At 41.8% G+C, this 15,602-nt stretch overlaps 1 protein-coding gene across 2 annotated transcripts in view; it reads left to right on the top strand.

Annotated features, from left to right (window-relative positions):
* The first annotated feature begins 8,621 nt into the window (after window positions 1–8,621).
* The window catches only part of RNF38 (ring finger protein 38), a 344,651-nt gene continuing 337,670 nt past the window's right edge, over window positions 8,622–15,602 (top strand). For both annotated transcript variants that reach the window (XM_073662472.1, XM_073662465.1), the window contains exon 1: window positions 8,622–9,559. In XM_073662472.1, the coding sequence (XP_073518573.1) occupies window positions 8,872–9,559 (688 nt within the window). In that variant the 5' untranslated portion in view covers window positions 8,622–8,871. The remainder of the gene's footprint in view (window positions 9,560–15,602) is intronic.

The raw sequence follows: 15,602 nt of genomic DNA, 5'->3' as shown, positions 1-15,602 counted from the left end.
CCCAGTTTGTTTCCAAGTTCTGGAAGACATTCTGTTCTTGACTGGGGGTGCAGCTGTCCTTTTCCTCTGCCTTCCACCCTCCGTCGAATGGACAGACCGAGCGTGTCAGTCAGAATTTGGAGACCTACCTCGGGTGTTTAGTCTCCGAAAATCAGGAGGATTGGGCATCCTACTTACCGCTGGCAGAAGCCATTAATAATCATTGTCAAGAATCCACTTGCAGGTCACCGAGGTTTGCGTGCGGCAATTAGTGAAGAACCAATATAGGAATATTATTGTGACAGGGTGATATTAGATCAGCCTAGGAGGTCTCCGCTTCCCCCTTTCCCTAGTGTCTGGGCTCCCTTTCCCTCTTCCCTTTGTGTTGAACTAAGTCTTTCCCACACCTTGCATGACATCAGGCCCCACTGTAACTAAAGACAACAAGGTAAACAAACAAAGGGGATATACGTAGCTTGAGAAGACACTAGAGATAATGCAAACTGTCCTCCAAGGTAAGTCCAAGAAGAATCTAGTCGACTACAAGTACTCCAGGCATGGACAGAGGAACATAGAACTATCACCGGCGACTCTCTGGAGACACTGAGAATTTTAACTACCAAGCAAGGGTGTGTCAATTAGCAGCAGAAGGTGGAGGTCGCTGCTGGGTCCTAAAGGAAGAAGGATATCGCTACAATACAGAGATGAGAGGATCAAGAAAGCGTCTGCAATGCCAAGCACAGTGACCTTCTACAGCCGGATCCAGAGTGACTGTTTGTCACACTTGATACACCCGTGACAATACCCCTTTCTGATATATAATCACAAACTGATCAGCTGACATTGCAATAATTGGCTACAAAATTGAAGAGCCCGTCAGGGGACCTAGTCAACGATATACAGTCATGGCCAAAAGTTTTGAGAATGACACCAAAATTATATTTTCACATGATCTGCTGGCCTCTGGTTTTTATTAGTGTTTGTCTGATGTTTATATCACATACAGAAATATAATTGCAATCATATTATGAGTACCAATAGGTTATATTGACAGTTAGAATAAGTTAATGCAGCAAGTCAATATTTGCAGTGTTGCCCCTTCTTCTTCAAGACCTCTGTAATTCTCCCTGGCATGCTCTCAATCAACTTTTGGACCAAATCCTGACTGATAGCAGTTCATTCTTGCATAATCAATGCTTGCATTTTGCCAGAATTTGTTGGTTTTTGTTTGTCCACCCGTCTCTTGATGATTGACCACAAGTTCTCAATGGGATTATGATCTGGGGAGTTTCCAGGCCATGGACCCAAAATCTCTATGTTTTGTTCCATGAGCCATTTAGTTATCACCTTTGCTTTATGGCAAGGTGCTCCATCATGCTGGAAAAGGCATTGTTGGGCGCCAAACTGCTCTTGGACGGTTGGGAGAAGTTGCTCTTGGAGGACATTCTGGTACCATTCTTTATTCATGGCTGTGTTTTTAGGCAAGACTGTGAGTGAGCCGATTCCCTTGGCTGAGAAGCAACCCCACACATGAATGGTTTCAGGATGCTTTACAGTTGGCATGAGACAAGACTGGTGGTAGCACTCACCTCTTCTTCTCCGAATAAGCTGTTTTCCAGATGTCCCAAACAATCGAAAAGGGGATTCATCAGAGAAAATGACTTTGCCCCAGTCCTCAGCAGTCCACTCCCTGTACCTTTTGCAGAATATCAGTCGGTCCCTGATGTTTTTTCTGGAGAGAAGTGGCTTCTTTGCTGCCCTCCTGGAAACCAGCCCTTGCTCAAAGAGTCTCCGCCTCACAGTGCATGCAGAAGCACTCACACCAGCCTGCTGCCATTCCTGAGCAAGCTCGGCACTGCTGGTAGTCCGATCCCGCAGCTGAAACAGTTTTAAGATACGGTCCTGGCGCTTGCTGGTCTTTCTTGGGCGCCATGGAGCCTTTTTGACAACAATGGAAGCTCTCTCCTTGAAGTTCTTGATGATGCGATAGATTGTTGACTGAGGTGCAATCTTTGTAGCTGCGATACTCTTCCCTGTTAGGCCATTTTTGTGCAGTGCAATGATGGCTGCCAGTGTTTCTTTAGAGGTAACCATGGTTAACTGAAGAGAAACAATGATACCAAGAACCAGCCTCCTTTTAAAGTGTCCAGTGATGTCATTCTTACTTAATCATGACTGATTGATCGCCAGCCCTGTCCTCATCAACACCCACACCTGTGTTAATGGATCAATCACTAAAACGATGTTAGCTGCTCCTTTTAAGGCAGGACTGCAATGATGTTGAAATGTGTTTTGGGGGTTAAAGTTCATTTTCTGGGCAAATATTGACTTTGCAAGTACAGTAATTGCTGTTAAGCTGATCACTCTTTGACATTCAGGAGTATATGCAAATTGCCATTACAAAAAATGAAGCAGTAAACTTTGGAAAAATTACTATTTGTCTCATTCTCAATACTTTTGGCCATGACTGTAGAGGAACAACTCAGGATTGGTAAATGAGTTTATTTTTTCCTTAATTTTTAAACCATACTTTATCTAGGTGGGAAACCAAGAATTCTGAAGCATGTAGCGTAGACCTACTGACCTTGAGAATGTTTTTTTCTATGGGAGAGTGCCATACAGATCATGATGCTATACAGGGGTGGAGAACCTCAGGTCCGCAGGCCTTTTACAGCCCTCGATGGCCAGATTCCCGGGGAGCTCAGTGCTTGGGCCGGCAACTGTATTTTCACAGCCGCCAACCCATTAATTTCTTCTTGCTCTGTGAGCATGCACACGCTGTGTTCACTACTGAACGCTGAGGCGCGTGCAGTGAAAGATTATGTTCTGACACCAGTGCCAGGACGTACTTTGTGGGTGGAGTTAGAGCACAATTTGTATGACCCCCGAAGGATGGTATAAATATCCAAATGGCCATTGGCAGAAAAAAGATTCCCCACCCCTGCAGTAGATCATTGAAGTGGACAATAACAAATTGTAATGGATCCAATATTTCCGTCATGGTTCTTGAATAACAGAACCCAAGATGCCAATGCGAACAGAACCTCATGTGTCTCTTATAATTGCTGCCATGCCTGATTATAACATTATTTCTGTACACTATGGAAATGTTTAGGGACAAGAAAATTCTCAGTTTTGATCCATATACAATGTACTGCAGCATGTCTCTGCTATATGTAATTATCAGCCTTTGTCTGACAGGTGAAGTGAATAACATTTAATATCTCACTACAATGGCACCTTTCAAAGTGTGGGATTTATTAGGCAGCAAGTGAACAATCAGTTCATAATGTTTTTTGTGCTGAAAGAAAGAAAAATGGACAAATGTAAGGATCTGAGCAACTTTTACAAGAGTCATATGATGACTTGTCGCTCCTGGGCCCCAATGGAAAAAAACAATTACCAGGCCACCACCTACTATCTGCCATTTCAAATACCAGGGCCCATGTGTAAGATTTACATTTACTTTTGCATTTCCTAAAGTTATGACCCTGTAAACGCCTGGATAGGAGGATAACCAAAATAGCAGATATTTGGGGTGTCATAAGTATACAATGTTTGATACCTATCAACAATGATTCAAGTAAGGACAAATAGTGAACCAGTCAGCTGTGTTCATGCATGGTGATTTTCTGGTGTTCTTTGGTTGAAAATATATTTATGCTATTTTATATATTTGTGCAATTTTATATATTTGTGTGTCTAATTAGAGTTGAGCAAAAATATTCACAGGATCTTGGGTCAGAAGCCACGTCGGTTGTCGGCTGGGACCCACACCAAAGCCCTCCAAACCTCCTCCATCCTGTTGGCATCTTCTAATTAGTAGGTCATGTGTGGCATCATTGTTGCAACATGATGGATACATGACATCGCGCCGGGCCTACTACTCAGAAGAGGCACCAGGATTGCCAGTAGGTCCAAGGAGGCTCGCAGGGTTCTGATGTCGTGGCCACAGACTACCGATGTTGCCGGTAGACTTACTGATCTTTCTGCTCAACTATAGTGTATATGCTTGCCTCAATGCTTGATGTCATGAGGAGGACAGTATTTGGCAAATTTTTCAATGTTATAGATTATTGCAGTACAGAATGAATTCATTTCTTGCACTTCAAGCTTCGATTTAGAAAAGGCTTTTTTATTAAATTTTGGTTATATAGTAAAAAAAATAATAAAAAAAAACCTTCAACATTGTTAAAGTTTCTAATGTAAATACTTTTATGCCCAAAAATGATAAAAGTATTCTCGGAGTGATACCTTTATTGGCTAACCAGAAAAAAATATATATGCAAGCTTTCAGAGCACAGAGACTCCTTCATCAGGCAATATTACAAATTAATGTTGTCATTCATTTGTAATATTGCCTGACGAAGGAGCCCCTGTGCTCTGAAGCTTGAATATATATTTTTTCTGGTTAGCCAATAAAGGTATCACTCCGAGAATACTTTTGTCATTTTTGGGCATAAAAGTATTTACATAGATTTTTCTGGCTAACACGGTACCACAATATAACTTTGCATTGTACATCTTAAAGTTTCTAACAAATTTGCTTTCCCTGCTGCTCTATTGGCTTCTTTGTAACATGTCTTTCAGGATGTTGATACTTCTATGGCAGCCAGAGTATAACAAAGCATTATAGAAGTGAACTAACAATTGCATTGTGAATTTGTGAATTCTCCTAGTGGGAGTAAAAAATACTACCACCCAGTTGGCTAGTGGTACTGGAGCATCTAAAAGGGCACCAAAACTTAAACTTAAAGATTTTTTTCAGTATGTCAGAGTAACACACTGATTTTTGTTTTCTATTTTTTCTTATAATGATAGATATTGAAGTGTTGTGTGTATGGTCTTGTGCAAATGGAAGCACAGATTCTAAAACGCCCAGAGACGTAAAATAGAACATATATAAGTCTATGGGCCTTTACTGTACCTCCGTGTGCCTCGAATTTCATTCATGGATCCTTATAGAACTTAAAGAGGACCCAAAATCTGCCATGTTTTACTTTTTATTTTACTCCATGTACACCCTTAAATATTCAGCTTTTGTTTGCTTTTTTTTAAATCCACCATACAGTTTCAGCGATATGGACCTTTTTATTTAGTAATAATAATAGTTAATAATGCACAGCAGCCTAAGGATACAACCTAAGAGAATCCAGTGAGCAACGCAACCTTGGTAAAGACTATAGAAATTAGCACTACATAAAAAGGCTTACATTTCTGGAACCATATGGTGGATGAAAAAAAAAATTGGAATGCTCAGTGGAGCAATGGGAATAGAATAAGAGGAAAAAGTGGCCATTTTTAACTTGGTGACAGGTCCCCTTGAATGGAATAAAATGCATCATGCTACAATAGACGTCCTTGTCTAAGACATTCTCCCTAAAAGCATTGCTTCTAGAAGACTAATCTAAAACTAATCACATAATAGTGCGTTGTATTAAGGCATAATATAGTGGCACATGGGGTGCTTATGACTTAATGTGCCGCCATACCGGCTCCGTATACATGGCATATGCTCTATTTATTATACCTAACATGTAGTGTGAGACAATCTAAGGCCAGGTTGCATTTTTGGATACTATCTTATTCTCTCCCAAGAGTAATTAAATCCAGGAGCTGTAAGGGAGGATCACTTTTTAGTCACAGATTGTGGATGATCCTCATTTTGGTTTTTATAGATGTGATATTGAGATGTCATTTTTTCCCAGAAACAGCTGTAGGACCATTGATTTTTATGGCTTTTATAAAATTAAACCGTGGCAGCCTAGACTGCAGAACCAAGATAAACGTTCATGGATTAAGTCTTAGCATTACAGTATTTTGTGTGGTGGCGCTACCACAGTATGTAGTAACACCGCTACCCCCCAAGCATTGCTAGCACAAAGTGCAGTGATCTCTTCTATACAGGCAAATGCACAGATTTCAGGGCTGGCAAAGGGCACAAGGGAGGTGGCAGAATAAGCCAGGGGTTATACATGGGAGCATTGTGCTGCAGTCAGTAGTAATGGTAATGGCCTTATACCCTGCTGCCAGGCTTAGCTCAGGAAAGCTTTCTACACAGCCAGTATATGACAGCGTGCGGTGACCTCAGCCCTCTGACTGCTTTCCCCTCCTCACCAAATTATCCAGACTAGGGCACAGCACCCATAACTATCACCCAGGGGCCTGACATATGACTGCCCATGTCCTGCAGCTCTTCCTTGAAGATTCCGCCAAGGATAGAATATCTTTGCCTTTTCTACCCCAGCTCTCTTGCTGGCCACCCTCCCCGCCCTCCTTTCATTTCCCTCCCTGCCCTCCTTTCATTTCCCTCCCTACTGATCAGGCCTACAAAAGCTTAACCCTTCCACGTCTGCTGTGAATACGCACCACAACAATGCACACTGCTGACATTTTTACCATTTTGTGGCTCTTTCATGTCCATCGCTTGTTACAATAGTTCAATGGCAGATATTTTTTACATCTGATCAATTAATCACCATGTTTTTAATCCTATTTAATCAAATACCATTTTTTCAGCAGGGCGGATTAACGTGCCGAAAGAAGATGATTATGGAACATGTCTGCTATGTAGCAGAGTACTTGGTCAGTGATAATATTTATTTTTATGCTACGTATCAGGGCAACACTGATATGCATGTCACGACCCAAAGTTTCCCAGAGCATCACACTGTCCGGGACACCTTCTTCTCGGAGGGCAACTTGGTGCCGTCTGTTCACCAGGTACATAAAGCGCACGTACCCAGCCATATATATACACAATGTAAAGAAAAACATACTTCATCAAACCAGACCACCGTCTTACAGTGCCCCATAATCCAGTTTGATGTTCATATTCCCATTGCAGGGTCCTTCAGCAGTCAACAATGGTCAGCAATGGCACTTAGGTTAGTCTACGGCCACTCAGCCCCTTATACAGCAATGCGAGGCTTTGTGTGTCCTGATACCCTTCTATGATATGGAACAATAAATGTTTTTCAGTGATTTTTGCTACAATGACTCTTTTGTTAGATTAGAACAAATATGCTAGCCTTCACTTGGTTATCCATGACCTTGTTGCCGGTAGTCCTCCTTTGGACCACTTTTGGTAAGTACTGTCTACCAGATACTTTCCATAAGGCCACGGCCCCACTATCAGTATTCAGTCAGTATTTTTTCTCAGGAGTGGGAGCCAAAACCAGGAGTGGGTGATAAATGCAGAATTGGTGACTTGTTTCTATTATACCTTTTCTCTGATTGTTCCTCACCTGGTTTCACTCCTGAGAAAAAATACTGACCGAATACTGATAGTGGAGCTGTGTCTTTAGACCGGTCGTTCTGGACATGGTCTGACCCATCTAACCATCACAGTTTAGACAGTCACTCAGATCCGACATTTACCTATTACTACGTCCAACACATCAACTTTAAGAAGTGAAGGTTACCTGCAGTCAGATATGTCCCACCCAATTTCAGGGGCCATTGTCACAATTTTAATCACTTCACGTGTCAGTGATTTTAAAATTGTGGCTGATCAACATAATGTTTTTTGGAATACAGCATTCAAGTCATCCCAATTTATTGTCTAAAACAAAATTGGGCTCTGTTGCCCACAGCAGCCAATCACAGCACATCTTTCATTTTACTAGAGCAGTTTAAACAATGAAAGCTGAAGTCTGATTGGTTGTTACGGGTAGCGAAAGACAGTATTGCTTAATCTTTATGTTTCATTATGGTATCTGGTCAGTCACATGCAGATGCTTAGGCCTTGTGCACACGTTCAGTATTTGGTCAGTATTTTATGTCAGTATTTGTAAGCCAAAACCAGGAGTGGGTGATAAATCCAGAAGTGGTGACGTGTTTCTATTATACTTTCCCCCTGATTGTTCCACTCCTGACTTTGGCTTATAAAACTGAGGTAAAATACTGACCGTGTGAACGGGGTCTTATATAGAAGTCCTAGAACATTTTGTGGCTCAGTGGTTAGCTCTGCAGCCTTGCAGCGCTGGGGTCCTGGGTTTAAATCCCACCAAGGACAACATCTGCAAGGAGTTTGTATGTTCTCCCCGTGTTTGTACGGGTTTCCTCCGGGTTCTCCGGTTTCCTCCCACACTCCAAAGACATAGTGATAGGGAATCTAGATTGTGAGCCCCAATGGGGACAGCGATGATAATGTATGTAAAGTGCTGTGGAATTAATGGCGCTATATAAGTGAGTAAAATAAGTATATTTTTGGGCATAGAAATATTTACATTGCTACTGTAAAAGATTGTAAAATACGTTTCACATTTTGGCTCATTACTGAAAAAAATCTATACATTTTGACAGCTTTGCACACAGGAATGGTCACTTAATAGGTGGCAAGTGTGAAAAAAATCCTATTAGCCCAATTTATGTCCCTTGTGTCCAGTGTATAGGACAGAACATATCGTTTGCAAGCAGAAAATGAGGCAGAATGAGGTGTGGGAGGACATGGCTCAGCTCACGGGCAGCTGGCACCTAGGCATCAGAGGCTGAGGAGATACTTTCATGTTCCCAATGCTGGTGACCTCATGAAGACAAGTCCTACAGAGAGGGAATCCTCAGCAGGGAAGAAAGCAAAGTGCTGGCTGTGGAGCTCTGCCTTCTACCCTGAGAGGCGGTTCAGCTCCTTCCTCCTTCCCCTCTCCAGGCACAGAGTGGGGAGGAGGGGGATCGTGTGGATGGAGTGTCAGTCCTCTCCCTGCTCCCATTCCGCTGGATGTTGTACACAGCTCCTCCACTGCCGGCTCTATGAGAACCTAGTGCGGGGCACAGTGTGGAATGGAGTGACACTTCCTTCCTTGTGTTCTGCCCAGCACGGAGCACCCAGGAGGGGGACGCCAGGAACTTCTCTGCTGCTGTGGGAGCTGCCTCTAGCTGGCATTGTGGGTGATGCCCATCGCCTCCGGCTCAGGACAAGCCTCCGCTCAGGACTCGGGCTGCTTTACCTCCCGCCACCCGGCGGACAGGCTGCGGGACCCCAAGCAGCAGCAGCCAGCAGGAGGCGGTGACAGCGGGGGTGGTGGTGGTGGAGGAGGAGGAGGTGGGCTGTTGCCTTTCCCGATCTGCCTCAATCCCAGCCAGGCTGAAGCAGGGGCCGAGGCTGCAGCAGCCACCAGCAGATTGCTTGCCGCCTCCCCCCAGCACCCACTTCTTGTGCAGGTCACCCCGTCTTTCTCGTCCCCTTCCTCCTTCTTCCAGGCTGTGTACTCTGCCTCCTCACCCCCCTTATCTCCTCTACCCCCTGGTGCTCCTTCCTTCCTATTCCCAGCTTTCCTGGAGCCCCCAAGGACTAGATCCAGATCTAGGTCTGGATTCATCATGAACCAACAGCAACAGCAGCAGCAGCAGCTGCATGGCATGGCTGGGGTACCCCTCTACCACCAGCTCCAGACACCCCCACCACCTCCTCCTCACCTTATCTCAGCTGCCCTGCGAGTGCCAGGCATGGACAGAAATGATAACAACCCCCCAGAGGGAGCAAGGCAACCCTACAGCCCGCCAGTAGTGGCCAGGAGGAGGGGAAACAGCCCGACCACCACTGATCACTACCACCACCACCACATACGACCTCTGCCAGGTAGGAGCAAAGCTAACAGTCACTTCTCAGATCTGTCACTTCCATGTTTACAAAAGTTTTCCCACTCACAGACAGTTCTGAGCAAGTCCTCACCACTGTGACTGCTGTACCATGATGTGTCTTGTAAACAGGGGGCCCCAGAGCAAAACCTATTAACCCTTGGGCTGCTGCCTCTCATTATGAAACCCACTTGGCATGGGTACCACCACATGGCACATGAAAAGGACATATGTTGTATTGGGGTGGTTTTGTTTTGTTTTTTTTGGAACATGATATTGTCTACAAGGAGATACATGGACTTCTGCGGTTTGACTTGTTTGTGTGTATGTCAGTGGTGGAAGCGAAGGAGTTAACTTAAAAGGACCCTGTCGGTGAATACTGGTAATCAAGGAGCAATGCAGCTGAATGGGTTAAGGCAGTAGCAAAGGCACAGTTCTCCTCTCCCTCCTGCCTGTCATACATTCCTGTAATGCTGGACACATGCTCCTGTAGGCGGCGGGTGGGGGGGTGAGAAGGGTCTTGTAAGGTTTTACTGCTGCTACATTTCTATCACATTTATCATATCACTGTAATTCTCAGTTCTGGGGGAGTGGGGGGCTCAATGGCTGCTGGATGTGACCGCACTTGTATCAGATGACTAATGAGATACACACATACATATATATATATAACATGTATGTGTGCAAGACGTTCCAGCCCCAGGTCATGCTTGATCACACTTAAAGCAGCCTACATGTAAAGAGAATACATGTATGGAAATGAGTGAGGTTATGTCAGTTCACATTATGACCACCAACGTTGTCCTAGGCATTCATAAAGATGGGAACGTTGACGTTACTTCTATAGCCCCAACATATACCCCAGAGCTGTACAGGGATTGCTGCTTCTCCCATCGGTCCTAATCTAATTTCCCTATCACAGACACTGGAGCTAATTTCATACAAATATGGTTTCAATGATTAAGTCTTTGGAGTGTGGGAGGAAAACTGGAAAACCTAGAGGAAATCCCGCACAAACACTGGGAAAACACAAGAACTTCTTGCAGATGTTGTGCTTGCTTGGTTAGGACTCCAGCGCTACCATGCTTTCAGTAATAAGGTCATTTTGGGGTAGGAAGAATTGTTTTGCAGATGATGTCCTAGTCCGGAGCATGTGTTTTACAATGAGGGGTTATACATTTTATATTTATGTATTCATATCTTTCTATTACAATAATAATCATTTCTGTCTGATCCTTGTTATTTAGCCAAACGTTTAATAAAAACATCTGTGACTTGACAAGTATCATTCCTTCTTAAATTCTTACATGTGCGGCCAGCTTCTGTTCCTTTTGGCTGCTAGAAGATGTCTTCATGTCTTGTGCTATACATAGCGAGAATCACAGCTTTGGATCAGGTTTACCTGGCAGGGAACTTTAGGAAACTAGCAGAATGGACTTATTAATTTTTGTGACAACATTCTTTCATCAGAAATAGATAAGGGATTTGATACATTTGATCAATTGATAAGTTATCCATTCTACTTGGCTAGCCTTGTGATACTGTGGGGAAAATGTATAGGACTTGAGCCAGAATTCTGGTGGAAAAAAGACATATTTTGGCACAAAGAAATTTGTGCCTTTTTTCGCTTTATGTCCTTCTCATCAATTGAGGCATAGTGGAGGGGGCATGACTTCCGGAAGATACAGGTGTAAATTATAATACAAATCTACTCCAGGTCATACTGTATCTGGCATAGTTTTGCTTTTTTTTTCTGGTTCTTGGATTATTTATTTATTTATTTATTTAATTTGCACCAGAATTTTGCCACATTTTGTTTGCTATGTCTAGTTTTTAGATACATTTATAAAAGTTGATTGCCTTTTTTTTTTAAAGCATTTTGCACCAAGTCTGTAATTTTTATCTTGAATTTGTTAAGAGGTAAGTCCCTGGCAGATTTATAGTTTCAGCTATATATATGCTATGCAATTTAAAAAAAAAAAAAGCACAAAAATACGTACTAAATATCGGAAAATCACTCCAGGTTTGGTTGGAGCAGCTTAAAAAAGTGAAAAATCATTTCTAGGCAGAATCTTCTAAATGTATCAGATATCATGTGACACTTCGATAAGGTTGGTGAATGCAAAAGCAAAAACTGACGTAAAAAATTCTTCTCATGATGCATCCCCCCATAACCTTTTCTGCTGGGTACTTATATACATATACATATCATTGGTGCTTAGATATGAATATATCATCATGAATATATATGTCACAGGTGTACAATGTATTCCAGATCTGCACCATTTCTCCACTCTGGTGTACCTTCTCGACATGTGGACAAGCAATGTTGTTATCTGAAATCCAAGATTGACGCCTGGCGTTCTTGTAGTTCACTTGTATCCTATGCTGCTGTGTATTATACTCAGAATCATAGAATGGTAGAGTTGGAAGGGACCTCCTGGGTCATCTGGTCCAACCCCCTGCTCAAAGCAGGATTCACTAACATGGCAAAGCATACTCCTGGACATACCCCCCTAAAGAATTGCGATATCAGTTACACCTGTTTTTACAATGTCATGAAATAACAAATACAACTATGTATAGACATTTCCAGTAGAAACATTCATACTGAATGCTCATTGACTTTGACCATAGCACAATTGTAGAATGCCTTTCCACCTTTTCTGACTGCTAACAGGTAACCTGGTCATTTTTGAGCAGCTATTTACCTTGATCTATATAGATTGGGTTTTTATGGCCAAGCAGCTGCACATAAATTCTACACAATGCCAAACGTCTACTGGAATGGTGTAAAGCACATCATTACTAGACTCCGAAGCAGTGGAAATATATTCTCTGGCACGATCATTTACAAAGTGTCAGCTTGACAGAAGATTCTGGGTTTTGTGGATGCCAAGAAAACGCTTTCTGGCTACATGTGTGGCTCAAACTATAAAGTGTGGTAGAAATGGAATAAGGCTGGGTTATTCCATGCAACAAAATCACTTGCGGTTTACTGTGAATTACCACACCAAGTATAGATGAAGTACAAAAAATCATGCATGTTGCATTAGGCCACACAGCGCACTTTAGCCCCATGACTTCAACGTGTAAGCCTAGCTTCATCGTTTAAGACTTAATGCTATAACATACTAAGGCATTGTACTGAATCCTATCGATACATCATTATTGGAAGGCAACCCTTCAACAAAATTAAATAATGTGGCACGGGGAAATTTGACTTTTTGTACAGATATCTAGTCTCCAACCCCAACAAACAACATTGGTATTGAGTGAAATATCAACCTGGAGCAAGATCCTATTATAGAGATTCAATTGTCATAAGGGCAAAAATAAAACCAAGACCTTAGTGGTGACCATGGTCTTAAAGCCTACATGCACATTAGGTAGAAGTCAGCCAAACTTGTAGACCATCATATGTTTAATTTGTCCTACCAAGAGATAAACCGCCACTACAGATGTCCAGCAGTGGCTAACTCTGCTCCATCTATACCATACATGTCAAATCTGGCCCGCAGGGTGGTTATATTTGGCCCGCGACACTAGAACCTCCACCCCCATGTGGGGCCATTATTCTGAATGGAGGACTAAATGAGGCCCATTATACTGTATGGAGGACTATGTGAGGCCATTATTCTGTATGGAGGACTATGTGAGGCCCACTATACTGTATGGAGGACTATGTGGGGTCTATTATTCTGTATGGAGGACTATGGGGGGCCCATTATTCTGTATGGAGGACAATTTGAGGCCCCTTATTCTGTATGGAGCACTATGTGAGGCCCATTGTACTGTATACTGGTTGGCCTGCAACTTTGTCCAAGTTTTTCATTTTGACCCTCTGTGAGTTTGAGTTTGACATCCCTGATCTATGCAGAACACATGCTCACCCAGCTGAGTGTGTTGATGTTGGGAGAGATCACTCTTAGCATAGGTGTTACCTTAGGTGTATGGGTAGCTTTAACATGAGATGTGAACTATACACGTATGGATGTGATGATTGTGTGTATACATTCTTGTTGTAGTCATCATAGTGAACCTTACATTTGACAAGTGCAGCACATCTCATCTCAAAGGGTTGTTGTGTGATATTTGTAGATCTTTGTGAACTCTTAGTTTATGGACCTGGGACTGGAGGGTATGTATGAGTTATACATACCCCCGGCCATTTTGCGCCACCTCGCTCCATACACTTGTATGGAGCGAGGCCACGCCCCGACTAGAAGGCAAGGCCTCGCTTCATACAAGTGTATGGAGAGCGAGGCCGCACCCACTGCCCGGGGTATGTATAACACATACATACCGTCCGTTGTCTCATCCCGGCGAATCCCCGCAGAGCACAGTGCCTGCGCTGGGGGGATTCATAAGTCTGCAGTCACACAGAGTGCAGACTTATCACTTTTGACCAGACAACCCCTTTAACATGTTTATCGATCCTGGGATATTCAAAATTCCATCACTTTCCATCTTGCAATTTCATTGATGAGGAGTGTATGATACAGTATATGAATATTTATCCCAAGTCAGCAATTATTGAAGCGTTTGTCAGTCACATAAATCTTATATCACTATATGATATAGCATTACAGTCAATTTTTGGATAAAAACAAAATGTGTTCTGAATGATATAATTATACTGCCTGTATATGACATTTATGAAACAAACTAATCTTTGCTTCTTTGTTGTTCTTCTTCCTTGCATTGTATTGATCCATATTTTGGAAATGAGTAAAATGTTATTATTGCATTGTTAAGTTATCAAACGTTGTTGTATAGCAAACAGCGAGAGCTCGAAACAGAATACAATCCAGTTTAAATTTTCACTTGTGTTTTCTTTTATTTTTTTCTATATCTTATATTTTGAAGAAAACCAATGACAGTTTTACCTCTTTCTTAGTTTTTAATCCATTTTGTAAGAATAATAATCTTAGATTATGTTATGTCTCATATTCCTTTCACTCAAATATGATTTAATGGGATAGACTGTTAGGCCCATGATAAACCAAAAATGCTTTACTTTTTGGTCCTTTAAAATAAGGTAAAACAAAAATCTGTACAAACCATAATACCTGCACTTATTTTTTCTATTTATTTTTTACTTTATCAGAACTGCAACCTTCTTAACCCTTTTGGACAGCCGATATTAATGTATGTCACAGTCTGGGTTTGCTTGTATGGAACTGGCTTAGGAGCTGAGCCTGCTGAGCCCGTTCTGTACTGGACAGATGCTGGCTGTGTTACACATCTGCCATTTGCCTGTAACAGCAGTTACAGGAGATGGTTTCAATTGCTGCTGTATAACCATAAAACTGCTCAAAAATACACAAATTTTATATTGGCGAGTTTTTAAAAGCCCCATCTGTCAAAATATAAAATTATTTAACTGATGTTCAACACTGGAAAAAAAAGGCTTCACCCCAAAAATGCAATATAAAGCAATCAAACTGTTCTATATACCCTAAATTCTAGCAATAAACTCATCAGCTCAGGTCCAAAGACAGATAAAGAAAAATGTACAAGTCTCAGAAAATTGCTACACAGACTAATTTTTTTTGATTATATATATATATAATTTTAGGAGTCAAAAAAATCAACATAACTTTCTTGGTATCTTTATTTAAATAAAAAAATAGCAGCTCAGTTTACTGGAGAACACACACCAGCCTTATTTTTTTTTTTTAGAAAAATACCAGGAGAATTATGGTGAGTGCTGCTTTTTCGTATACTGAATTGCATTACTGGACTATTCTCTGTTGTTGCTGACCTCCATCTACATGTTACATTTTTTTTTTTTTTACAAAGGCTATAGCAAAAATAGTTACGCTTCATATATATTCAAGCCGCCACATGTGTGTGTGCATATGTGTGTGTATACAGTACAGACCAAAAGTTTGGACACACCTTCTCATTTAAAGATTTTTCTGTATTTTCATGACTATGAAAATTGTACATTCACACTGAAGGCATCAAAACTATGAATTAACACATGTGGAATTATATACTTAACAAAAAAGTGTGAAACAACTGAAAATATGTCTTAT

This window comes from Phyllobates terribilis, unplaced genomic scaffold (genome assembly GCF_046119375.1).
Source record: "Phyllobates terribilis strain yellow unplaced genomic scaffold, ASM4611937v1 Scaffold_1__5_contigs__length_1240528914, whole genome shotgun sequence".
Classification (NCBI taxonomy): Eukaryota; Metazoa; Chordata; class Amphibia; order Anura; family Dendrobatidae; genus Phyllobates; species Phyllobates terribilis.
Note: the sequence above shows the minus strand (reverse complement) of the source record. Positions and strands in the feature narration are given on the sequence as shown.